We start from the raw sequence: 26,270 nt of genomic DNA, 5'->3' as shown, positions 1-26,270 counted from the left end.
CCAAAAGAGACAAGTTAACCCCTGTAGCTGGGAATTTACTGCAAATGTCCTATCTGTGAAAGTAAAGTCCACTCTTTGAAAAGTAGTCTTTTCAGGGTAATCTGGGACTAGGTGTGTTGGGATGTGACTATGGAGAGTATGGTGAGGGAACAATTATTCATCTTGATTGACTGAGGGGTACACATGAAAACTCTAAACACTGTATCTCTATCACCCCCATTTGATACTGTCTTTTTGTTTTGTTTTTCAAGAAAGGATTTCTCTGTAGCTTTGGAGCCTGTACTGGAACTCACTCTGTAGACCAGGCTGGCCTCAAACTCCCCAAGATCTGCCTGCCTCTGGGAGTGCTGGAATTAAAAGTGCGCCTCCCTGCTTGATACTGTCTTATAATCATGTAAGAGAATTTTAACTCCTTTCAAGAATTCACCCAACTAATTGTTTATTCAGGAAGAACCTGAACCTTTGGTCTCCCTCAGGGACCCTCTCCTCCTCCAGGGACCCCAGCGTGCCTGTGGAGCAGGAAGAGAAGGGTGCCAGAATACACTTTGCTTCTGAGGCCTACAGCAAGATGACCACAGAGCTTACAAAAGCCCAGTTGTCTTCTACATGTCAGTTCCCAAGATGGCAGCCGTGGGCCTGATCCTGCCATCTTTCCCAAGTCCAGACCCACTGCTTCCACACCACAAGGTGAATATACTCTTCCCAGCCACCTCCTCTGGGAATGTGGACAGGAGTGAGCAGGAGCCTATACCTCCAAGGCTAGATGAGAGGGAGCATGCTGCCTCTCCGGACCACTATTACATCATGGGGAAGGGCGGGTGTCACCCCTGTCCTGCACGGGAAGCCAGCTGTGAGTCAATGGAGTTGCTGTCAGAGACAGTACAAGGCTGGGCAGCTGAGCCAAGCACCACTTACACTGAGGCGACATCTCCAAGTAAGTTCTAAGCTCTTGGAAAAGACCAATCAGGAGGAGATGTGCTGGCCTGGACAAAATGAGTAGTCACTCTAAAAGGCAACAGTGTGGCCTGGTTCTTGGGGGAACATACTTAAGAACACAGCAGCCAGGCCCACTTGTGGGTGTTGACTGGGAGACTGGGACTGTGGGACAGATCTCCGGAAGTCAGGGAGAACTTGCTCATCTCAGGCGTGTACATCAGAGTCCTCAATGCCTTTTCTGTTGGTACGTCTAGGCACATGGGTGACATGCTCAGCTAGCTACTGTTCAGCTACTGGGGGGGGGTCCTTTAGCTACACCCCCATGAGGCATCTCTCCGTCTGCTGAGCACTTGGCTGGCCTGTGTGCTGGCAGTGTGGGATCAGAGTGCATGTCCTGTGTTGCCTTCTCAGACAACACCTCACACTCTACCTCTACCTCCAGTCCCGTGTGCCGAGGTCCCCAACCCTCTGCCTCTCAGCGGAGCCCCAGAGCCAGCAATGGGGCAAAACCAAAACAAGCACAGACAGACAACCACACTCCATGGGGGACCCAAGAGGTCCCAGCCTTGTGAAGTAAACTAGCACACTCCCTTCTGTGTCCTGCAGGCCAGCATGTCCACTCAGAGCCTGGGCCAGAGCTGCATCAGCACCCGGTAGGACCCCAGGGCTGGAGAGGCTGGGAGCAAGCAGGTTAGCACTCCTGTGACTGCAGCAGCCTGGCTTGGTCCTCATCCAGAATGAATGGAGACTGGAGTTTTCGGCCTTGTAGGTACATCTCCAACCCCTAGAAACAAAAGGTTATAGCAGCTAAGTGTCTACTTTGTCTGCCCATAATTCCTCCAGCCAGCCCAAAACAGCACTCCAGAGTTACACCATCCGGCAGAGTCAGAAGAAGACTGCGGTCTTTCCCTCAGGAAGACGCCCCAAAGTCTTGGTCTCAGCCTTGATTCTCTCCTGTACCCCAACCCCTCCCAAGACCCCTCAGTCCATTGCATTCATTGACCAACTGAATCAAGGCTGTGACCCGTCCACCCAATGCCCACTTCTCCTGTTTTCCTCTTCTGGTTCACACAAACCAGACCTCACGAAATCCTGGACAGGGCCTGCACACTCACCTCTCCAGAGTAAGACACCAAGGGCGATATCTCACAGATGGCTGGAGGGTCTCCATTTGGGAGCAAGCTGAGGGACAGAAATGGTCAACCTCTCAAGTGAATGCCAGGGACCCTCCCAGCACCCTCCGGCTATGAAGAGACAAGTCCACCTCCAATGCCACACACCAGCCGTACCTCCACAGTAGATTCCTCCCTCTGCACAGCCCAAACCCGTACATGCCATCTGCCAAGTGACAGGCTCTGATCTAGCTACATAAATCACTACTCAGGGCCCCTGCACAGAGCTCAGGCAGCCAGCCCTAGCTGCACCTCCAGCACGGCAATAGGGGAGACAAGACACCACAAGTCCTTTTCCTCTCCTGTCCCAAAGGTCAAGCCTTCCTGTGTGTCTTCAGGTCAGGCTTAGGTCTCGTCTTTGGAGCTAATGAGAGTACATTTGAGGGCATCTGAGACCCTGCCTCCCTGAGCATAACCTGAGGCTAAGAGGCTGAGCCCATAGTCACCAAGCAGGCAGTCACTGGCTGGGAACACAGAGCCTGCATTTGGTGTGGCACTGGGTTAGAAGCCACCTGGGACAGTGGCAGCATCAACAGGCCTCTGGGATGAGAATACTGCTCCCCAGGCTAATCTCAGAGCGCCTCACCCAGACTGCTGAGGAAGCTGGACCCCATGTGCATCCAGGAAGTGGGCTCCGGCCTGCAGAGCCCAGCGGTAGTGCTGAGCCAACAAGGCTCTCCGGGAGGTGGAAGGGTTGTCCTTGCTGGCTGTGTCAGCATTCTTCAGCGGGGAGAATTCCTCCTCCCGAGATACTTCGAAGGCAACAAAGTTCCTGGTGGAGACAACAGTTCATCGCCCTGCATCCCAGCCAGCTGCTCTGCTCTTGACAGGCAAGGGTAGGCCAGAGCTCCCTAAATAGGAGTCTGCTCCCATGAGTACGGTGACCTAGGGGGGCCCCACAGGCAGAGAAAGCACCCGTGCCTTCCTGAGATCCTAAGGAACCTCAAGCCCTCCAACTCTCACTTGTCACAAGTTCAGAAGTAGAAGTCACTAGAACTCACCCAGCAACTCCAAAACCCAACCTTGGGTCAGGACTGTGGGCACTTGGGGTTGTTCCCTGTCCTCTCAGAACCTCTGCTCTTCTTCTTAGGGGCAAGAACACCCTCTGGACTTCCCTGAGACAAACCAACCCCTGCCCCTCACTAAGCTCCCCCTTTCCTACTGTCCTAGGGAACCTCTGAACCCACTGCCAGAACAGAGAGGAAAGAGAAAAATAAGTGACTTCCACCACTAACTTAGCAAACTGGAACACATCAAACACAAACTTCTCCATCTTTATCCCGTTCGGTCTTAGCGGCTTTACCAGATTCCCCTCCTCATCCACGTGTGGGACCTTCTTCACGGCCACATGCAGCTTCAGCAAGGGCTCAAACTCCCTGGTAGCAAGAGGGCGACAGGCAAGTGTGCTTCAGACAGGGGCCCCTGGGACGCCAGCCCTCATTTCTGTGTGCCCCCAGCCAGGTGACGTGAAACTAGGACCTAGCTATGTCTCTGGGAAGGACACGGGTTTTCTCCCAGCATCCCCAGGCCAAAAGCCAGGAACCACCAGCCACAATGCTGCTCAAGCAAGCTAACGACAGGGCAGAAGTGGCATCCATGAACAGTGGGGTCAGGAGAGCCTTGTCCAGGGCCTCATGCAGGGTGCCCGGAGCATGACACAGGTGGGTTCCAGCTTGTTTAGAGTGACAGGAAGTCTCTTTACCCAATCCCTTGCACTCCCAACGGTGGCCCAGCTCAGGCTAGGTGAGCTCTAGCTGCAGTGGCATTCTTAGATTCAGCCCAGCCTGGGATGCCACAGCCACCTGTTGTCACACACCTGGTGACCACATCCAGGAAGTCTCGGGTGAAGAAATGGTTGCAGATGTTGCCTGTGTTGTAGAGCAAGCCCCCATCAGGCCCTCGGAGCCCAGCGGTCTCAGGGCTAATCTCGCTGTATTCCACCACCTGGGGGACCCCATCCACCTGGCACACCACGCCCACTGGCTCCTCGGGGTATGCTTTTTCCACCACCTGCAGCCACCGAGCAGAGACAGAGTGCGGGAGTGACAGGGACGAGAAGAGGGACAGTGCCCGGCAAGAGGCGGGGCCAAGTCTGGCGCTCACCTTGGCACCACAGTCTGCTCCCCGAAGCACACAGAAGCCTATGAAGGCTGGGTCAGCCAGCCGCACCAGGATGTTGTCCACACAGTACACATGCACAAACTCCACGCCCCGCCGTTTCATGTCCTCTAGGATCTGGTGGTCAGCCAGGGCACAGTACAAGCCGCCGTTGCCGTCTGGAAAGGAGAAAGGAATGGATCTTCCCATGGCTTGACCTCCTGCTCAGTCTTGGAGCAGAAGTCACCAAGAGCCTTGTGACTGTATCACGTGATAGAGGAGACACCTGACTGAGCCAGGGCCACAAAGCCCGCCCAAGCACATCTTACCTGGGAGTCAGGGCTCCTGATCCACAGCTGCTCTCTGGGGTCCAGGTAGGGCAACCCTCTCCTGTCAGGGGTGTGGACATACCTGGGGCCATGGCAACTTTGTCTTTCCGTTCCAGTATGGCCTTGCCCTCAAAGGTCACAGCAGGTAGCATGCGCTGCTCGAACAGGACCACATTAGCGGGGTCTAGGTGGAAGAAGCCATTCTCCTTGAAGAACTTGATGGTGGGTCCCAGTGTAAACTCGCTGGTCATGATGTACCTGTAAATGTCCTAGCAGTGAGCTGTGCTTCCAGAGGAATCGGGCTCACCCTGGCAGATGCAGCAGGAACAAGCCTGCATGGGGCTCAATCAGGCAGACACTGGGCTCTCTCTAGGGCTGTGCTAGGACTAGGTCTCGGGTCTTGGTGTGGGGCAGGGAAGGGTGGCCTTTCTGGGAGGTTGGCAGGGAGGACACACCAGGGCACGGTGCAATGGGTCCCCAGTCGCTGGCCAGCCAACTGTTCAACACGCCGAATCCGCTCTGCCTGCAGTTGGTACAGGGTCTTTTGGCTGGGCAGCCCTACTTGATACATGCCCTTGGGGTAGGTGACGCCCAGGCGAGTGCCCTGCCCACCGGCCAGCAGCAGGACAGCCACTTTGTTCAGAGCAATCTGTCGGAAACCTGGAGGGGAGGCGCGTTGTGAGGAAAGGGCTCTTTCTCTTGAAAGAGCCACACGTGAGCTTGCTACTGCACGACTTCGGGGGTCTACTAAGCACAGGAGGAAGGAGCCGCAATGCAAATAACTCCTCCACGCAGCACTTCCCGAGCTCCTCCCCGCCCCTGCCTCGTAGGCACAAACTCTTCCGGACGCAATGGGCAGCGCCTGCCCAACCCCCGCCCGGTACGGTACTGCCTACCTTCCTCTTCCCACCGCAGGCGTGTCTCTTGGTCGCAGCGGATCGCGCTGCCCACGCGTTCTGGGGGCAGGGGCTGCAGGCGCGCCTCCAAGTCCCGCAGAGGACCCGGGGCAAGCGCGCAGGCGGCGGAGGCGCGCTGGCAGTGCTCACGCAGAGCGTCGGGCTCTAGAGAGGCGAGCTCCGCTAGCAGCGCAGCTCGAGCCTCCGGAGCCAAATCGTCCCAGAAACGAAGGAGATGTTCCTGGCCCGCGCGCTGCAGCTGTGCCCGAACATCCTGCTCCGAGGCCATGCTGCAAACGCAGCTGCTGTCTCAAACGGTACTTGAGACCTTATGACCAACATCACGAGACCTCAGGCAGGCGGCGCAGATTCCAAAGAGGCCGGCCCAGGACGCAGCACCTCCAGCCGGGACCCCGCCCCCTTCTCCGTTGGCGCTTCAGTTCAGTCCTCTTTGGCTCCGCCCCTCGTCCATCCCTTTTAATAGTGTGCCGCCCCGCCCCTTCCCGCTTCCAGGGCCTGAATCCCAAGATCTGGTATCCCTGTCTAAGACCAGGATACTCAAAAGACCCTGGTTCTTTCTATCCCTGCCCGCAAGCTCAAGGTTTATCGTCCAGACCAGGCTCTCCTAGTCCTCCTAGTCCCCAAAGCCTAGGTGTTTATCTTCTAAATTTCTCCCATCACTCCTCCTATGTGGGCGTGGCTGTTGTATCCTTACCCAGGGGAGGAAAGGGAGTGTCATCGGTTGGGTGTTCTCTTGGACTGACCAGACCCAGCCCACCCTTCTGCACGAGAGCAATCAGCTCGATTGATCTAAGATTTCACTGAGAAGAAGCTCCTCTGGCGGGCTATCATCTTTCTGGGGCACTGGGAGGAGGCTTTAGCCTGCATCCCCTCCTCACCTGCCTACCTTTACTTTCCAGACTCTACAGCCCCTTTCTGCCGCGCCCGCTGCACATCCTGGCCGAGAATCTGTGGAGGGTGTCGGGATTGATGACACACAGACCAGTCGGTGGTGAAAGAAGGTTTCTTCTTATTCTTTTTTTTTTTTTTTTTTTTTTTGGTTTTTACGAGACAGGGTTTCTCGAACTCACAGAGATCCGCCTGCCTCTGCCTCCCGAGGGCTGGGATTAAAGGCGTGTGCCACCACCGCCCAGCAGCTTCTTCTTATTCTTACCCCTGCTGGTTATACACTCTTACACTAGAGGCGGGGAGGAGAGGGGTGAGGAAGAGGCGGTTAGTCATTGGAAAGGTCAAGGTCAGGGTGTTTCCATGGGTAAACATGTTTTTCTTTGTGATTATGGGCACCGGATTGTTTTTAGTAAACCTGTTTTTATTTATTTTTTTATTTTTATTTTTTTTGGTTTTTCGAGACAGGGTTTCTCTGTGGCTTTGGAGGCTGTCCTGGAACTCGCTTGGTAGTCCAGGCTGGTCTCGAACTCACAGAGATCCGCCTGCCTCTGCCTCCCGAGTGCTGGGATTAAAGGCGTGCGCCACCAAGGCCCGGCAGTAAACCTGTTTTTAGTAAACATGTTTTCTCTGTGGTTGGTTACAGCTGCCTGCTCCCAGGCTGATGGAGAAGTGGGCCTGTGGCCAAGGTCTCTTGTTCCCACAATTCCCCCTTTTTTATTTTCTAATGAGGCATTCCTGTCTAAGGTCAAATAGGGTCACCTTCCCTTACCCATCCTTGGGGGACCTGGTGACCCATCTTAGGTGGGAGGTCTCTTCCCCACAGGTTTCCCGTCATCAGAGAACCTCATCCTTGAATCATCTGTAACCAGACTTCATGGTTACCAGCATTGCCATGGGCTAAGCTGAGCAATACTTGCTGATGGATCTGTTGCCTATGGAACAAGGCACGTTTGAACTCGGCATAAGGCCAGAATGCCTACCGCCACTGCCACCACTCCCAGGACCCACATTGACAATAGCGCCTCCCCATCGCTGTACCCATCCCCCCGATCTGGGCCATAGCGTTCTACCAGCCTTCCTCTGTTACAAGGGTAACCCGTGTATGATTTACAGTTACAATTTGATGGGCCAAAACAGTGATAAAGTTTACAGAAATATCATTCTGAGATCCACTCAGGAAAGCATTTATAAGGCGCATTTGCACAGATATATTAGGTACACTCATTGAAGTTACACATGTAGCACGATAAAAATGTGCATCAATTTGTTCCTGTAGTGATACAGTTTGTTGATTTAACGCCAGCAGCCCCAGCTGAATATGCAAATTAGGAGAATTCTGGGTGGACAGCACTTCGCTAACTCTACCAGCAAGGCTGTTAACGTCTCTGCTTTGGTGGAAGATTGGGCAACAGCGATTCTGGCCACGGCAGCCGCAGTGGCTGATATGGCGATGGCTGCGACAACAGCGGCCATGATGCCAAAGTCTCTTTTTGCTGCATTAGGGCAAGTTGCATTTCTCCAGAAAAATACACCAGCATAGGTGCGATTCCAGAAGCAGGAACCACCAAGGCTGATATTTCAAGTGGCCGAGTCCTGTTCAAACACTGAAAAGGGGCTTTTGCCACTCATCACGGTCCATACCAGTGTCCAGTTGTTTTAAGTGGGTCCCTTTCTCCGCAAAGGGAAAAGCTGGCAAAATGAATTCTGTTGTTTCAAGGTGTGTCAAAGGCACACTGCTAATCTTCCAGTTCTTTGCTGGCTTCAGGATGAAAACTCACGGGTCCGGGAGGTTGATGTAGCAAGCCTGATGAGAAACTGGAAATCTCTTGAACTGACTGTTTCCTTTCTTTCTCAGGCTGTAGATTTGATGACATCAAGGGTCAGGAACACTGGTTTAGGAGATCTCACTCGACTGGCTTGGGCAGGCTCCCAAACTGTGCTCCATGCATCTCCCCAAATGTTCTGACAGCTGCCAAGCTTTATTCTTTTCCTGCAAGAAAACACAAACACGCCCTCAACCCCAAATTAGGGCAGAATTGGGTCTTCTTCACTGTCTAGTGCATGGGTGTCTCCATTTGACCTGAACAAAAGTCGCTCAAGTTCCATCATGCCAGAATCTGTCCGCAGCAGATTGCTCACTGGCATCCACATTTTAAAAATTTTAAAACAAGGAGTGTATTATTTAATGAATCATGTGGGGACTGGGGACATTACGCCCCCCCTTTTTAAATTTTGTTTAACTGTTAACATCTGTTGATGCTGGACTATAAGAGTAGAAGGATTTATCTACCCTCCTTAGTTAACTATCTAGGTGAATTGAGATCACTATCTAAATTACTAGTAGATTCCTTTTAAAAAGGACATAACCATTAAGTATTTCCCAAAAACTTGTGAAAATCACTCAAAGATTGTAAACTATACTATGCCCCAAATAACTTTTGAAAATTATTTGAAGTTTGTGAGTACTCTTTCTAATCCAATCTGCTGTCAATTTGCCCATTTTCAATCCATCCTCCAACCGAGGATGATCTCTCAGGCAAAAGTCTTAAGATTTACTCAATCCACCCTCTAACTGAGGGCAATCTCTCAGGTTCCCCTTTCTTTCCCGACCTCAGTGGATCAGGCGAAAGGCTGGAGATTTTAAAAATATTTTTATTTATTTTTTGCTTTTTTCAAGACAGGGTTTCTCTGTATTGTTTTGGAGGCTGTCCTGGAACTCGTTCTGTAGACCAGGCTGGTCTTGAACTCACAGAGATCCGCCTGCCTCTGCCCACCTTCACCTCCAGTGCCACTGACGCCGACTTACATAAAGCCTCTCGTAAAAATAAAAACCTGAAAGCAAGAATGGAGGTCACAAATTCTTTTGGGCCAGAAAGGGTTTTTGTCTACGAACACAGCTATGAATGGCTTTTCTCCCATCTGAACCCCTTCTTCTTAGCACCCACTTGAATTCTCTGCTGCTTGACTTCTCCATGAGATGGAGGCCGGAAACTGTTTGGTTCGTTGCTCTCCCTCTGTCACCTTCCAGAACAGCAGACATAAGGGCATGTTTGTCTACTGAACAAATGAGTGTTGGATCCCAAGCCAAGCTCTACCATGACTGGGTCACAGAAAATGTCCAGGGAGTGCTGGCTGAATGAAGGAAGGAATGAGCAAATAGTCTGCCCTGGTATGACTTCCGAACAATGAAAAGACAACTCCAGGAAACATGTGGAAGGTGGGGGCAGTAGACGGATAGGAGCCAGGTGAGCAGCATAGGCCAGAGTCCGTGGCAGCCATTACTGTCTTTGGGGCTAGGCAGGGAAGGAAGGACGTGAGCTTTGGGGGGGGGATAGGACAGGCATGACCTATGAGCCCTCTAGGTCAGGATGGACTCCTAAATCCTGCCTCAAGGTGTGGGCAGGGATCCAGGTCAGAGGCTGGAGATTGGGTTTGTATAGCTGAAAGCATTTCCAAACCCAGAGAACTGTCACTGAGTCCTGGTGAAGCCGTGAGCTGGCAAAGTCCAGCTGGACTCAACCCTCTTCATTACCTGCTGGGGGAGGGGCTTCCCTGTCCCCCCCCCTTTTTTTTTGTCAAGGGCCTAAGGCCAGAGTGGATACCAGAGAAGCCTAGGGAGGCTGGCACTAGGCAGTGCAGCTGGCCCCTCTCCATACCACCAGGAGCTACACCAAGAGGCATTAGAGTCTTGCCAACCTCACACCCGCCTGTACTCCTGCACACCTCTCTCCAAGGATCCTGGTTGGCACAGGGAGGACATAATCGCACCTGGTCTGGGTTCTGGATGTTCCCTGGGGTGGTAGCAAAACAGAAGGCCTTGGGGCCAGAAGAGTGTCAGACTGGGCTGGGAGCAGAATGAAAGGGGGATGGGCTCAGGCGCTGACTCTACTTTCTTCCAGATCTTTCTCCAGTAGTCAGTCGTAGGGCAGCCTACAGACCCAGGACTCTGCCTACCTTCTCCTGGGCTCTGGGCAATGAGAGAATTTTTTTTTTCTAGACAGGGTTTCTCTGTGGCTTTGGAGGCTGTCTGGGAACTAGCTCTTGTAGATCAGGCTGGTCTGGAACTCACAGAGACCAGTCTGCCTCTACCTGGGATTAAAGATATGAGTCACCACTGCCTGGCCAAGATTTATTGTGAATACATTATTCTGTTTGCATGTATGCTTGCAGGTCAGAAGAGGGCGCCAGATCTCATTACAGGTGGTTGTGAGCAACCACATAGTTGCTGAGAATTGAACTCAGGACCTCTGGAAGAGCAGCCGGTGCTCTTAACCTCTGAGCCATCTCTGCAGCCCCCTCAATGAGAGATTCTTATGTCCTTTCTTTTCTTAAAACTAATTTATTCTTTCACAACTTCATATATAATGTACCCTGGTCATATTCCCCCGTTTATCTTCTCTTAGTCCCTTTTCATTCTTACCAAATCCTTCCTCCCAACAAGGCCCTACTACTTTTGTGTGTTTGTGTGTGCGAATGTATGTGTGAGTGTTCAAAAGCATGTTAGAGTATATGTGTATGTGAGAGAGAGAGAGAGACAGAGAGAGTGGGGGGGAGAATCCCTCTGCATTTACTCAGAATTGTCAGCATGAATACCATTTGGAGGTTCTTTACATAAGCAGCAGCTTCACTGCTTAGGAATATGACTCTCCCTCCCCCAGCAACTTTTAAATGCCTGTTGCTGCCTAGGGAGGGTGGGGCCGTATGAACTCTGTCCCCCCAACACCCACAGGCTCTTATCTTTTCTGCCAGACGACTCAGGTTCACCAGGGGCCCTGGCCTGAGTCTTGCTAGCTCTGCTGTACTCAGCAGTACTGTTTTCCCTTGATGCTGGAGGCTACTCCTATGCCTATGCATTTGTCCTGGGAGCACTCAAGGCCTCATCCTAGCTCGGTGTTCCACGGCAGTATGGCATTTGTACCATTTCCTCACCAAACAAAGCTTCCTGTGTGCTCACTATCCACCGAGTGCCTATGGTAGTTCAGATCAATGCCAGACCTTGGGAGGCTCTGTCCCAGTCCCAAACATCATAATTATTCATGGGGAAACAGCCACTATAGCCAGGCATGCAAGGTAAAAGCGTCTAAGTAGACTTTCCGGGCAGAGGAAGCAGGTGCCTGTGCAAGGTCTGAAGTGTTCATAACAATCAACCAAAACCAGAGGCTGATCCTCTTGGGATAGCAGAGCCTGGAAGTACAGATGAACACCCTAAGGACTAGGAAAATGTGAACCATCAGAGGGTCTTTGACCGGGTGTGCCCCTAAAGGGTAGATAAGTTCCAGGGAGTAATTCTGGCTTCATAATTCTTTAGAGGCCTCCACCAAAATACCTTACCATGAATGAACCACAACCTGAGTGAGATGGGGGGTGGTGGTTGGTGCACACATTTAATCCCAGCACTCAGGAGATCTGAGCTACAGGCCAGTTTGGTCTACTACCAAGTTCCAAGGACAGCCAAGGCAAGGTTGCATAGTAAGACCCTGTCTCAAGACAAACAAACAAGAGCAATTTTGAATGAGTAACCCCGAGAAATGGGGGGTGCCAGGGGGGTTGGGCAGGGAAGTTGCTTTCACAGCCTGAGACACATACCCTATTACCAGAAGTCTGCCCAGATGGGTTGGAGTGAGGTCTGAGTTAAGGGGCTGTCTGGAGGCATTCAGCCACATTGTTGAAGAGTATCCTGGAGTGTTTAGAAAGTAGAGGCAGAGCCGGGTGTTGGTGGCATACGCCTTTAATCCCGGCAATTGGGAGGCAGAGGCAGATGGCAGATCTCTGTGAGTTCGAGGCCGGCCTGGTCTACAGAGCGAGTTCCAGGACAGGCTCCAAAGTTACAGAGAGAAACCCTGTCATGAAGAGAGAGAAAGAGAGAGGGAGAGAGAGACAGAGACAGAGAGAGACAGAGACAGAGAGAGACAGAGACAGAGAGAGACAGAGAGAAGCAGTTAAGACGAGGACTGTTCTCAGTGGCTATGTTTCTGTGACATTTAGAAGTTTGAAATGTGACCAGGTGGACAGAGGACAGGAAAAGGAATTGGTGGGGGTGGGGGAGGCACCCTAAGGAAAGGAAGGGAAAGGGAAAAGGGAAGGAAAGAAGAAAAAGGAAGAAAGGGCCAGAGCAGGGGACCAGGTCCAAAACACCAAGGGAACTGGTCTGCGGATGGGCATCTGGGGACACAAGACAACTTGGCTTTGTCCTACAGTTGGCAGGACAAGGCACACTGTCCCAAAGGACCAAAGGTAGAGCTGGAAGTTGTAGGGACAGAGGCCTCAGTGAAGGAGAGCGCCTAGCTGTCTGGAGCCTACAATCCTCTTGGGGCGTTCGTGATGCAAAAGAAGGGAGCCCCAGAGTCAACCGGCACCGCCTGGAGTCAAGGGACACTCGGTGTAAAGGACAGAAGGGGGTAGGAGGGGCTGGACCATCACATCCTTACTCGAGAGGCTACGTGGGTACAAGATCTGTGAAGGGTGCCACGCTCCGCCCCTCAGAGAAGTGGCTGGCAGGGCGCAGCACAGATGGACAGGAGAAAAGGTTTTTCCGAGGCAGGACGGATGGTGGGCGTGGAGGCAGGGGGATCGTGGGGAGCAGGGGCTCTGGCCGGTTCTGCACGTACCTCGTCACACAGCCCCACTCCCTGGCGGGGTGGGGGCACCCGCCCCTACCTAGGAAAAAATCAAACTGGACTGGTGGCTGCCGAGCCAATCCCGGAGCAGATGGGCCAGTTTCGACCAATAGCCGCCGTGAATAGTAATGAGAGCTGACGCGGCGGTGAGGAGAGCTCCATTCAAAAACAGCAGCTATTGTGGTGGCGGGGCGCGCGCGCCGTGCAGGTCCCGCCTTCTGGTCCTGTGGGGACCGACGCGGATGGAAGCTGGGTGCCCATGGCCGTGGCAGCGATGGCCGAGCGTGGCCGCCTGTCGCACGCCGCGCCCACGCCTAGCACCGAGGGGCTACCGCGAGCTTTTCTCCAGAGCTTGCGCACCCTCTTCGACATCCTGGACGACCGGCAGCGCGGCTATGTGCACTTGCGCGAGATCGAGTCCCGCTGGCAGGGTGCAGACGCACGCGAGCTGCCCTGCGGCGTGCTCGAGGGCCTGCGCCAGGTGGCCCCGGCCAGTGGCTACCTAACCTTCGAGCGCTTCGTGGCGGGCTTGCGCACCTCGCTGCTGAACGCCAACGGCGGCCGGAGGGATCAGGCACGTGTCGCTCCCCGGTCTGGGGACCAGCCTACGCTGCAGCAGCGCCTGATGTTCATACCCGCCGACGAGCCGCGGACTGTCCTGGAGAGGAAGCCTCTGCCCCCGAGTGCGCGCCCCGCGCCTGCTGGCCCTAGTGGCACCTCCCGGAACCCTGAGCTATTGTGTGTCCCGGCAGAGGCTGCACCCTCTCCCGAGGAGCCCGAGCGGCCCCTGAGTAAGGCGCTGGCGCGGAGTCCTAGCGCGGACGCGAGTGAGTTTGGAAACTCAGAGGGATGGCGATGGGGACCACTGGGCAGGCTCCTAAAGCAAGGTTGGGACCTCCTAGATGGAAAGAGGCTTCGATCTGTGCCTATGTGAGCTGCGGGCAGAGAGAGGCCTGATTCCAGGGCCAAGGCAGGTCGATGACTCTGAACACCCAGGAGAAGCCCATTCTGTCTCAACCTGCGCTAGGCACTGGGACGCCTGTGGCTTGCTACCCGCGCAGTACCTGCCCTAGACGTGGAGACATCCGGGCCCTCGTTCTCGTTTCTGTGTGACTGCTTGGGCACAAGTTTCTTCCTAAAAGCTAGCATCCTCTAACGTGCCCTGGGGGTCCTTCTCAGTGTGACACCCTGCAGAGACCACCCGGCCTACTTCTCCACCCCACAGAGGAGGTGGCGTAGGAGCACCTGTGAGGCAGGTTGGGTGTGTGTATGTTGAGGGGTGTCTGTGCCCTACGCCACCTGCTGTGCTGTGCTGCTGCCAGACACAGCTCGCAGTCTCCGGGGAGTCCAGCAGGCTCCTCTCCCTCCTTCCGGTCTAGTTGGCAGGGACAGGAGACTGTTGAATAGCCCCCTGTCTGCCTGGAGAACAGGGCTTGCTTTATGGCTAAACATGGAGGCAGGTTTTCAGAGGAGCCCACGGCCCTCTTCAGCCCTGCAGCCCATTCATACCGTGCACTGACCTGCCAGGTGCAGGGCTGCCCACTGGTGGCAGCTGCTGGGCCATTTTGCTACGGGCCACGGCTCTGCCAGCCTCACCAGACCTCTCGTGCCTCAGCCATGTTCCGCTGTGTCCCTTGTGAATTGATATAAACGGTGTGTGTGTGTGTGTGTTGACACACGGGCACTCTATTTGTTCCAGCCTTGACTCTGTTCCTATGGCAGGAGAGGCTTCTGGACATAGCTGGTATAGCCGTGTGTTTGAAGTCCTGTGTGCAATGGACAGGCTCAGGGTTTGCCTGTGGTACAGATCTGTTCTACCTTGTGTGGTCCTGGGCCAGTTACTTCTGTGGAGGTCATGTGCTCAGGACCCATGACAGGGCAGCATTTAGCCCGCTGCTCTGTAAGCCAGTCTCCAGCTCTGACTCCTCTATAGGTCGGCCAAGGCCCTGTAAGGATTATTACCGTATGCTTGACAACACACACATGACCTCAGATTCCCAGCCCTGTGATTTATGCCTCCTTCTGTGCAAGTCAGGTCCAAGTGTCCCAGGGTGCCTTCCTAGAACTCATTGCCAGTACCTGCCCTGGCCCCACCTTCTGGAGACAGTAGCCATCTTGTGTAACTCCCATGGCCTCACCCTGAAACTGCAGGCTGGGACATGAACTTTGGGGCCCGCTTGGAGCTAGAGTGTCTGCCATGCACATCTGAGCACAATTAATTGTATCTGTCACTCCTGTGATAGCCTCAGGGGTGATCCTGATGCCAGGGACAGGGTTGGGGAGGTTGGGGGAAGGTACCCACCTTCCTACCTGCACCCACTTTTGGTAGGTGGGGAGGCCCTCCAGACGATGCTCACAGGAGCCTATGGCACATGTATGCACAACTCACTTTATACTGTGATTGCTTCTGGGCAGGAATTATGTCTCCACCGCCAATGGAGAATTAGTTTCCCTCCTACCAGATGCTGTGCCACAAGGTCCCATGCAGCCGGGAAAGGCGTGGAACAAGCCAGAGGCCTCTGCTTGTCTGCCGCTTTTGTTGCTTTGTTTTTCTGAAACAAGGTCTCTCTCTATACTTCTGTGTGCCCTGGAGCTCACTCTGTAGACCAGGCTGGCCCCCAGCTCACAGAGATCTGCCTGCTTCTGCCTTTTGAGTGCTGGGATTAAAGGCATTACCACCACGCCCTGGCCTCGTCCATCCCATCTTTTACCCTTCCCCCTTTGATGCTCTTGAGAGGAGTGCAGGAAAGAACTGTATCCACACCTTCTCTCCAACTGCTCGGGGAGCTCACAGCCCTCCTTAAGGCAGGTGAGGGAGGCAGGGCAGGCAAAAGGAGACTGAGTCCCAGCCAGGTACAAAGTCAACAGATGAAGGTTCCCAGGACAGCCCTGGTCCCTGGGGATGGCATTATCAGAGTTAGTTGGAAGGTTTTGGAAGGGCTGAGGAGCTGGAATGAAATGCTGAGCCCGTTAGGCAGGCCCAGAGTTAAGCTGTGACCCTGATGATTGTGTGCTACAGGTGCAGCAGCCTGCAAGACGCTGGACGTAGGCACAGGTGAAACGCGGCCGGCTCCACGGGCCCGAGGCGAGCGTCGAAGGCATACCATCACCAACGGTGTGGACTGTGGTCTGGTGAGAGGGGCCAGGACTCTGAGGGACTCTCTATGTTGTCCAGAAGGTTGGAAACGCGAGCCTGGTTACTTGGGGAACCCCTGGAGGAGAATTGGTCAGCTCTGAATCTTCCTCTCCTGGGCTGGAATCTATTAGAGAGAAGCAGGCCAAGTCAGGCAGAGGGAGGAGAGGTTTTCTAGGGATACCTGGAGACAGAGTTTGGGCCCCTGCCATGCCTACCTCATGAGGCTCACCTCTGCAGGCCAGCTTAGTGCACAAAGACCAGGGTGCTGAGTCTGTTGGGCCACTCCATTACCCTGGGGAAGCGTCAGTAGAGAGATGTGAGAGAGTCCCGTCCCCATCACCACCACCATCCAAAGGGCTCTGTTCTCCAAGGCATAAGTTTGAACCTTCCCTGCACACGCTGGTGCATCCCTGTGCGCCTCTGCAGACTGCACTTGTGTCTATGTGATGTCTGTGTCTGCGCTGGTGTGCCTGTGCGCGGGGCTCAGCTTCTATACCCGTGGCTCCCCGAGCACACAGGCCTGTGCAGGTATGCATGCCGGTCTGCTTGCCGGCATGCGTATATTCCTATGTGCACGTGTGTTATAGTTGAAGCAGATGAAGGAGTTAGACCAGGAGCAGGAGGTGCTGCTGCAGGGCTTGGAGATGATGGCTCGGGGCCGCGAATGGTACCAGCAGCAGCTGCAGCGTGTGCAGGAGCGCCAGCGCCGCCTGAGCCAGAGCAGAGCTGGAGCTGTGAGTGCTGGGTCACCCCTGCCCACAGCCCTGGGTGGGTCCCCCCTAGACTGTGAGCTGAAGCTTTGGGGGAACAGGAGTGCCAGGTGCAGGAATCTCCTCATGGCCTGGTGTCCCCTGCTTCTCTTCCAGGACTTTGGGACTGCGGGGAGTCCCCTCCCTCTGGGGAGGTTGCTGCCCAAAGTCCAGGAGGTGGCCCGGTGCCTGGGGGAGCTGTTGACTGCAGCCTGTTCTGGCAGAGTGAGTGCTCTGAGCCTCCCTGGCGCCCCCTGTCTTTGTTCTGGACGCTATGCCCAGAAGAGGCCTGCCTGATTGTACATTCCCACAGGCTCTGCCCTCGTCTTCTTTGGGGCCCCTGGGTCCCACCTCTCCCTCAACACCAGTGTGGCAGCAGCAGACCATCCTCATGCTGAAAGAACAGAACCGGCTTCTCACTCAGGTGAGGTGTGGGAAGATGGGGCTGGGGCCGGCGGCCTAGCAAGCCCTGACCGCCCGCCCGCCTGCCCGCTTGCCCAGGAGGTGACTGATAAGAGCGAGCGCATCACTCAGCTGGAGCAGGAGAAGTCTGCACTCATCAAGCAGCTGTTTGAGGCCCGGGCTCTCAGCCAGCAGGATGCTGGGCCCCTGGACTCCACTTTCATCTAGCTCGTGGTACCCCTCTAGGACATGCACACAGACTTAGCCTCAGCTCCATGGCACTGCTGTGAGCCCGGCTTAGCCCTCGGAGCCCTTGAGGGGGCACCTGCCTCCTCTCTTGTGGTCCGAACTGTCCTGAGGCTTGCCCCAGGCTGGCCTGACACTACATGGTGGGTGCTACTCAAAGTACTGCTCTGTGGTGCCCAAAGCTGCTACTTCCATTGTCAGTGGATGGCAGAGGACCATTCCTCCTGTTTATCTGATTTTAGGCAGCCCTGAACAAAGAAGGGGGCATGTTTACAGTCGTCCTGTCCCCTCGTGTAGGGCTCCCTGGGATCCTGGTATTTAGTAAAAAGTACTGGTCACACTGGGCTGTATTTCTCATAATGCCCTGCAGAGGCCGATGACTGAGCTGGGTTCCTCCTGTCCTGTCGTCTTACCTTGGTGTTTCTGAGTGAGTGAACAAGTAGATTATTTGTACTGAGGGTAGGCTAGGAGGCCTGGAGACATACGAGGTTAGAGGTTCCGTCTCCCCACCAAGGGCACTAAGACAAAGTGATTGTGACTCAGACTCTTTGGAATGGAAGGAGAATGGGTCTCTCTTATAGAGGGGTCTGTGTCCGTTGGGGGAGCCTAGAAGTCTGTAACAGAGGCTGAGAAGGAATCAGGCTGCCAGTCTGGTTCCTAGAAATAAGCCAATAGCTTGACTTACTTACCTTACTGCACTGCCTTACCTTAACTAACTCCAGGGGAAGATGGCATCAAGGTAGTTCAGGTATGGTCCTTCCCTAGGGGATTCCATCCCCAAAATGGGTGACTTTGGGCTTCCCAGCTAAGTTATGAAGTGCACCGTGGGCCAAACACACCCATTTCACAGGGTGTGGATGCCCTAGGTCTGGGACCTACTCATACCTCCATCTTTTTGTTTGTTTTTGCTTTTCGAGACAGGGTTTCTCTGTGTAGCTCAACTGTCCTGGAACTCTCTCTTAGACCAGGCTGGCCTCGAGCTCACAGAGATCCGCCTGCCTCTGCCTCCCGAGTGCTGGGATTAAAGGCATGCGCCACCACCATCAGGCTCTACGCCTCCATCTTTTAATGTTCTACTTGGTCTGGCATTGACTCAGCCATAGAAAAGTGAACCAGGGGCACCGGGAGAAGCTGAGCCTCCTTGGATATGACTGTTTCCCTGCTCACATCCTGCACTGGCAGCTCGGATGGGTACAGGCTGGGTGAGGGGAGTCTGTTCATCCTGGTCTAGTGGGGTCAGATGCTTGCTACTGAAAGACAGCTGGTGGCTGGACATAGCAGCACACGCCTCTAATCCCAGCTCTTGGGAGCCAGAGACAGGCAGATTTCTGAGTTTGAGGCCAGCATGGTCTACAGAGTGAGCTCCAGAACAACTGTGGCTACACAGAGAAACCCTGTCTCAAACCCCTTCCACATACAAAACAAGACACGGGTGGTTAGCTAGGTGAGCAGCTTCCCCCCCACCCCAAGCGCACACCTTGGAAGGCTGGGTGCCCTTCACGGCATCGCGGGATTGGAGGTGGAACAACATGGGCTCTGCTCTAGGGTGGCATTCTTCAGGAGACCTCTCATACCAGGAGGTGAATGGACACAAGCTGACAGATTCAGCAAACATGACCTCAGAGCCTGATGTTCCAAGCAGGGTGGAAAACATGCATGTGTAGTCTCTAGAATATAGTTTCTTAGAAGTTTGTGTCCTGGAGCCAGGCGTCCTGTGTGGGCCTAAAGACAACTGGTTTTTGTTGTTGTTGTTTTCTTTTTCCTGAGACAAGGTTTCTCTCTGTAGCCCTGGTTGTCTTGGAACTCACTGTATAGACCAGGCTGGCCTCAAACTCAGAAACCTGCCTACAGAGCGCAGGAATTAAAGGCGTGACCACCACTGTCAAGGGAATTTTTAGCGGTCCTGGTAGGCTGGGGGCGCTCCCTGGAGCCGAGCCCTAGTGCTATGAGGTAGGAAAGCGTCTTCTGCGGGTCCAACTGTCTTGTGTGAGTTTAACCCCATCCCTGCGGCCTACCCTCTGGTGCTGGTAGCGCACACAGACTCCCAGTTGTGACAACTAGTTATCTAGAGACGCACCTTTCACTGTTCTCAGGGGAGACTTTGTCCCCTGGTTGAGAGGAACACAGACACAACAGGCTAAAGGTGTTTAGTGTGAAGTTCCAAGATGAACTCCTCTGCCTAAAAACAACAACACCACAGGCCGCAGAAGCTAACAAAAGAAGACCTGAGGGACTGGGAGCTAGAGTCACAGAGCAAACATAATGACACTGATCTGAAGAAATGGAGGGGGCTCTTGAACATGTGACCAAGGAATAATATAGTCTGTGCTCTTTATGTTAGAAAAGCTGTTAGCTTTCAATAGAATAAGAGGGTGTCAATATGAACCAACGTCTAGAAATCAAAAACAATTGCATTTGAAATGGAAGTCTCACCGGGCAGTGGCGGCTCATGACTTGAGTCCCGGCACTTAGGAGACAGGTCACTGAGTTTGAGGGCCAGCCTGGTCTACAGAACTAGTTCCAGGGGCAGCCAAGGCTACACACAGGAACTTTGTCTAGAACGATCAAATGATAATAAGATGAAAGTCTTCATAAATGAGCTAAACATCAGATGAACATTTTCAGCCCAGCCAGAAAAAAGGGAATTTTGAGACAGGTTAGGAAATAACAGCCCTAAGCAAGGACATGTGGAGGAGGGTTCAGGGCCTCCCTCAACTGATGGGGAGGCTGGTCTTACTGAGACAGTAACAGGATAGGGGCATTAACAGAACTGGCATACAGGTTTTTTAGAAGGGCACAATGTGTCCAACTTGTGGCCCTGTGAGCTGTGTGTGGTTTTGCCCAGTTGAGGGTAACTCTTGAGTACACCCAACACAAAATTGTTTTTTTTTTTTAAGGGAAAACAAACGCAGTTTTTTTTATTTGTTTTATTATATATACGGTACTCTTGCCTGCATTGCATGTATGTCTGAACACCAGAGGAGGGCGCCAGGTCTCATTACAGATGATTGTGAGCCACCATGTGGTTGCTGGGAATTGAACTCAGGACCTTTGGAAGAGCAGACAGTGCTCTTAACCACTGAGCCATCTCTTCAGCCCCCAACACAAAATTGTAAACTTACTAATCGTAAGTTTTTGTTTTCTGTGTGGCTGTACGTCCCTGAATATGGCCGGTCTCATCTGTTGAGATGATTTTTTTTCCTTGTAATGGGTTTGTGTGGTTCTTGATCATGAAGCTTGTGGATGACAACATCTTGTAGATGACATCGTGCTCTGATGTCAGAAGGTTGGACTTGCCTACCAGCCACTAGTTCTTATAAAAACTCCAGCAAATCCCAGTAAGCTTGGAGGGGAAACTCAAACTCGTTTTCATGAGGTCAAAAAGGAAATGCGATGACAGTAAACCACCTCCCAAAAAACCCACTGAGTGGTAAGAATGCACAGAGGAAGCTACCTGAGGGGAGAAAGGGAAGCAGCCAAATGGGGCAGGCATCACTAGAGGGCACTGGAGGAGGGGACTGACTGAAAACCAAGGATAACGACACACGTGTATGGAAATGCCATTAAAAAATCCATTGTTGGGGCTGGAGAGATGACTTAGTTGTTTCGAGCACTGGCTGCTCTTTCCAGCACCTACACTCAACTGGGACATGCACACAGGTACAACACTAATACACATAAAAAAATGGCCAGATGTGGTAGCACACACTTTTTTTCTGAGACAGTTTCTCTATGGCTTGGAGCCTGTCCTGGAGCTAGCTCTTGTAGACCAGGCTGGTCTCGAACTCACAGTGATCTGCCTGCCTCTGCCTCCCGAGTGCTTGGATTAAAGGTGTGCGCCACTACCGCCTGGCAGTGGCACACAATTTTTTTTTTCTTTTTGGTTTTTCGAGACAGCATTTCTCTGTATTTGTTTTGGAGGCTGTCCTGGAACTCGCTCTGTAGACCAGGCTGGCCTTGAACTCACAGAGATTTGCCTGCCTCTGCCTCCTGAGTGCTTGGATTAAAGGCGTGAGCCACCAATGCTGGAGAGATGGCTCAGTGGTTAAGAACACAATTCAGTAACCACATGGTGACTTCCAACCATCTGTAATGAGATCTGGTGCCCTCTTCTGGCCTGCAAGTATCCATGCAGACAGAACCCTATTTATAATAAATAAATAAATCTTTAAAAACAAGATTAAAAAATATCAAAGGCCAAAACAATATAGTTATTCACCTCAAAGTCCATGCCCAGTGATGATATCTCTACAGAACACAGGTAGACCGAAACATTTTCAAACAAAATTGAAAATTTACCAGCAAAAAGCTATCACTAATGGCAGCCACAGGTGTATCAGGAGGAAGGTAAATTTAAGGCTTTACAGAGTTGTATAGCAAGTGAACCCCAAACCCAGAGGACAATTTCAAGAAAAAAACTTTATAATTTTTTTAAAGATTTTTTTTATTTATTAATTACATATACACCAGATTGAATTGTAGATGGTTGTCAGCCACCATGTGGTTGCTGGGAATTGAACTCAAGACCTCTGGAAGAGCAGTCAGTGCTCTTAACCTCTGAGCCATCTCTCCAGCCCATATAATTTTTTAAAAAAAAATTTCAAGACAGGGTTTCTCTGAACAGCTCTGGTTGTCCTGGAACTCACTTTGTTAGACCAGGTTAGCTTCATACTCAAAGAGATCCACCTGCCTCCTAAGTGCTGGGATTAAAGGCAGGCACCACCACACCCAACTAAGAAAAAACTTTAAGATATTTGTGGGCTGAGGACCAGGTGGTTCTGATTTGAGATTGCGCAATATTTAAACCACGGTAACTGATGACCACTATAACAGACTGAAGGAGAGTGGAGTCCCAAACTCTAATTCTTTTCACCAACGAGGTTGGGGATTGGGCTCCTTTCTGGGCATCTAATAATCTGTGGACATGTTTGAAAACCGACACACATGGGCTGGGGAGATGGCTCGGTTGGTAATGTGCTTGCTGCACGATACAGGACCTGAGTTCATCCCCAGCACCCACATAGAGACAGGGGCATCCTTGGGGCTCCCTGGCCAGCCAGCCTAGCCTAATCAGTAAGTTCTAGGTCAGACAGAGACATCTAAAGTTAATTTCTGACCTCCATAGGTACATGCACACGTGCACCAACACACACCTGAACATGTTTATGCACCCACACATATGCATATACATAAAATTAAAACTTGAACACAGAAGTAGTTGAAATAGGAAAACCTAATTGAGCACTGCCGAATACCAACAGCTCTGTCTTGTGGGAGACATGCCAGATGAAACAGTAGTGTCAACAGTGGCAAGTAGGAGTGACTAGTGACACAAGGCACCTTCAGGTGTTTGAGTAGTTCATAAGCAGGGCAGTGTGCCGGTCAGCATTATGTCTCCAGTATGTCCGTTAAAATAACTACACAAGCCAGGCAATGGTGGCACATGCTTTTAATTCTAGCACTCGGGTGGATCTCTGTGAGTTTGGGGACAGCCTGGTCTACAAATTGAGTTCCAGTACAGCCAGGACTATTTCACAGAGAAACCCTGTCTTGAAAACACACACACACACAGAAAGAAAGAAAAATACACCAGGGAAACCAAGTTCCATTCAAATAATTACATGTTGTGCCTTCCAAAGAGAGGGGGATGTAGATGGGAGGAAGAGGAAAACAATTTAACCTAAAAAAAAAAAAAAAACTCTGTGGGCATAACGGTGCACACTGCAGTGGTCACGGTTGGGAGGCAGAGGCAGAAGGGGTCCCTGCAGGTTCGTGAGGTCAACCTGAACTAAATCTAAATGGTGAGCTCCAGGCCTCCACAGTGCTGGGAGGCTAGCGGGGCAGACATGCACCGTCATGCTCAGTCAACCAAATAGGTTTTAAGGCAGAGATAGTACTAATCATAAAAATGACAACTACCCACAAAGACAAAGAGACAATTGTCTAGGGAGAGGACAGTCCTGTGCTCCGACTCTCTCTTGGAGCACACAGAGGACACAGCTGCTCCTCCGAGGACGTGTAGATAGCGATGAACACATGAAGAGGCAGCCCACGAGCCACACAAACGTGCCAAGGAGACTGCAGCGGGGTCTGTCACTACACTTCAGTCAGAATGCTTAAAACGCGCTGGTCGCTGGCGAGGAAGCTGAGGGACTCCATCACACACAGCTGAGCACAGGGTGTGACTTTTCAAGTGTGCCAGAACCGGCTGCCACTGTGTAAAATAGTTTGGTAATTGCTTTCAAGACTAAAATCTGGGCCAGCAAGGTGGCTCAGTGGTTAAGGGTACTGGCTGTGCAACCCTGGCAAGCTGAATTCTGCTTGCTTCTCATGCCTTACTGAGAAGAGTTTCACCCTGTAACGCGTGTGAAGGAGGAAGAGAACCAGCTCCACGAAGTTTTCTTCTGACCTCCACACGTGCCCTGTGGCCCGAGTGTCCCCCATAATATACACATGAAATACAAGATAATTAACTAGAAAGTTTATATATATATATATATACATACATACATACATACATACATACATATCAGTCAGCTTTTATTGGACACTAGTTCTTAGTCAGGATTTGAAGACTCGGCCCCTGTTGACTTCTTCACGGATGGGAGTGTGGCAGGCGGTTGTGCACAGGTGTGCAGTGCCATCCACAGAGACCCTTCTCCAGTAGAACTTGCCTTGCTGCTCATGATTGAGTTCCTGGTAAGAAAGGCAGTAGCTGAAAACCACGTAGGCTGCCAGCACCATGTTAATCCCCAAGATGCTGCCTTTCCACACGTTGATGCACTTGTTGTAATACCGGTCGTAACCTCTCTGAAAGGCTCCCACAGTGCCTCTGGGGGTAGAATTCTGCATTAATATCCAGCTTGGCAGCTCTCCAAGTTTAACCTCCATGAGCTTCTTCCCCTTCAGTGACACGAGAGATGCCATCTTGCAGTCCTGGTGTCCCAACTAAAGAGGTTTTTAAGTAATGAACTCACGCCGGGCGTTGGTGGCGCACGCCTTTAATCCCAGCACTTGGGAGGCAGAGGCAGGCGGATCTCTGTGAGTTCGAGGCCAGCCTGGTCTACAAGAGCTAGTTCCAGGACAGCCTCCAAAGCCACAGAGAAACCCTGTCTCGAAAAACCATAAAAAAAAAAAAAAAAAAAAGAAACTCACAGCTGGGCGTTGGTGGCCCATGCCTTTAATCCCAGCACTTGGGAGGCAGAGGCAGGTGGATCTCTGTTGAGTTGGAGGCCAGCCTGGTCTTCAAAGAGAGTTCCAGGACAGCTTCCAAAGCCACAGAGAAACCCTGTCTCGGAAAAACAAAACAAAAAAGAAACTCACTAAAAGTCATATCCCATGTATGATGGTGGTAATGGTATATGTCAGCTTGACAGCTGCTATTCTTGGTGGTCATCCCATGCTACTGGTTATTTCCAAACGCTGGGGTCTCTGCTGCAACTGGGCTGCACTTTCACCAATAGCTTCTCCTAGGCTCTCTTCGTGGTGCCAAGCCTAGGCCTTCTGGCACCGCGAAAGCTGCACCTTCACCAACGGCTTCTCCTGGCTCTCACTGGCCCCAGCTTCAGCTGCTGTCCATGACCCCTTCATGCCTTCAAAACCAGGACCACCTGGGTGATTCTTACACATTACCAAGTTCAGCTGCCAGCACGAGGTACAACCTTGGCAGTCTCTGGAACAAGCTTCCGTGTGCTGACTCAGGAAACACCTCAGGAGACTCACCTCAGTGATGCTGGTCTCTTCCTAATCACGGCTAATCTCAGTATCAGCTGACCAGCCTTAAGAACCCCAGCAAAGAGAAGGCTTCAGTTAGTAGTTCTGGCGTCTTGTTACCCGCAGCTAATTCTCTAACCCTAGCTAACCAGACCCACTGATTTTTTGTTTGTTTGTTTTTCAAGACCGGGTTTCTCTGTGTAACAGCCTTGGCTGTCCCAGAACTCACTCTGTAGGACCAGGTTGGCCTGGAACTCAGAGATTCTCCTGCCTCTGCCACTCGAGTGCAGGGACTAAAGGCATGCGCCACCACTGCCCAGCTGAACCACCGAATCTTAAATTAAAATAAGAAGAGACCCTGACAGAGTCTTTAAACTCCCTTTGCAACGTCACAAGCCAGGCCTCCATTCTCTACATTGACCTCAACATCCTTATTTTCCAAGATTCCACGGAAGGGCTTATCAAGCCCTGAACACTCAACGGCTTTTATTGCACAAGTTCCAAAGTCCTCCACAATCCTCCCCAAAACATGGTCAGGGTTGTCACAGCAATATCCTGAAGTACTGGTGCCAATGTGTCTTAGTCAGGGTTTCTATTGCTTCAATGACACACCATGACCAAAAAGCAAGTTGGGGAGGAAAGGGTTTATTTGGCTTGTACTTCCTTATCACTGTTTGTCATTAAAGGAAGTCAGGACAGGAACCCAAACAGGACAGGAACCTGGAGGCAGGAGCTGATGCAGAAGCCATGGAAGGGTGCTGCTTACTGACTTGTTACGTTTGGCTTGCTTTCTTGTAGAACCCAGGATCACAGCCCAGGGTGGCACTACCCACAATGGACTTGGCCCTCCCCATCAATCACAGAAAATGTCCAGCAGGCAGGCCCAACAGCCCAATCGTATGGAGATATTTTCTCAATCCAGGTTTCTTCCTCTCAGAGGAACTAGAGTTTGTGTCAAGCTGACATAAATGTAGCCATCACGGTATTGATTAATGTTATATGCATTATTCCACTTATGTAACAGTCATGGAATACTATATTTAGACACAAAGGGAACTGTCATTGGGG

At 52.2% G+C, this 26,270-nt stretch overlaps 3 protein-coding genes across 3 annotated transcripts; 1 reads left to right on the top strand and 2 right to left on the bottom strand.

Moving 5' to 3' along the window:
• Window positions 1–422: 422 nt before the first annotated feature.
• On the bottom strand, window positions 423–5,802 carry Uap1l1 (UDP-N-acetylglucosamine pyrophosphorylase 1 like 1). The gene is made up of 9 exons (XM_005083693.4): window positions 5,431–5,802; window positions 4,990–5,194; window positions 4,617–4,792; window positions 4,212–4,384; window positions 3,925–4,118; window positions 3,344–3,484; window positions 2,695–2,880; window positions 2,052–2,118; window positions 423–1,720 (listed from the first exon to the last, which is right to left on the bottom strand). The coding sequence occupies exons 1-9, from the start codon at window positions 5,717–5,719 to the stop codon at window positions 1,628–1,630; spliced, it is 1,524 nt and encodes a 507-aa protein (XP_005083750.1). The 5' UTR covers window positions 5,720–5,802; the 3' UTR covers window positions 423–1,627.
• A 7,324-nt stretch (window positions 5,803–13,126) lies between these two features.
• On the top strand, window positions 13,127–17,827 carry Sapcd2 (suppressor APC domain containing 2). The gene is made up of 6 exons (XM_005083692.4): window positions 13,127–13,783; window positions 15,976–16,088; window positions 16,680–16,826; window positions 16,959–17,066; window positions 17,155–17,265; window positions 17,343–17,827. Exons 1-6 carry the CDS (start codon window positions 13,216–13,218, stop codon window positions 17,469–17,471), a joined length of 1,176 nt encoding a protein of 391 aa, XP_005083749.1. The 5' UTR covers window positions 13,127–13,215; the 3' UTR covers window positions 17,472–17,827.
• Window positions 17,828–24,050: 6,223 nt separating this feature from the next.
• On the bottom strand, window positions 24,051–24,478 carry LOC101828627 (ATP synthase subunit f, mitochondrial-like). Its single transcript, XM_040744855.1, has one exon. The coding sequence runs from the start codon at window positions 24,414–24,416 to the stop codon at window positions 24,051–24,053; it is 366 nt and encodes a 121-aa protein (XP_040600789.1). The 5' UTR covers window positions 24,417–24,478.
• Between the last annotated feature and the right edge of the window lie 1,792 nt (window positions 24,479–26,270).

The sequence above is a fragment of the Mesocricetus auratus genome, unplaced genomic scaffold (genome assembly GCF_017639785.1).
Source record: "Mesocricetus auratus isolate SY011 unplaced genomic scaffold, BCM_Maur_2.0 Super-Scaffold_100004, whole genome shotgun sequence".
Lineage (NCBI taxonomy): Eukaryota > Metazoa > Chordata > Mammalia > Rodentia > Cricetidae > Mesocricetus > Mesocricetus auratus.
This window is presented reverse-complemented; position numbering and strand designations above follow the sequence as displayed.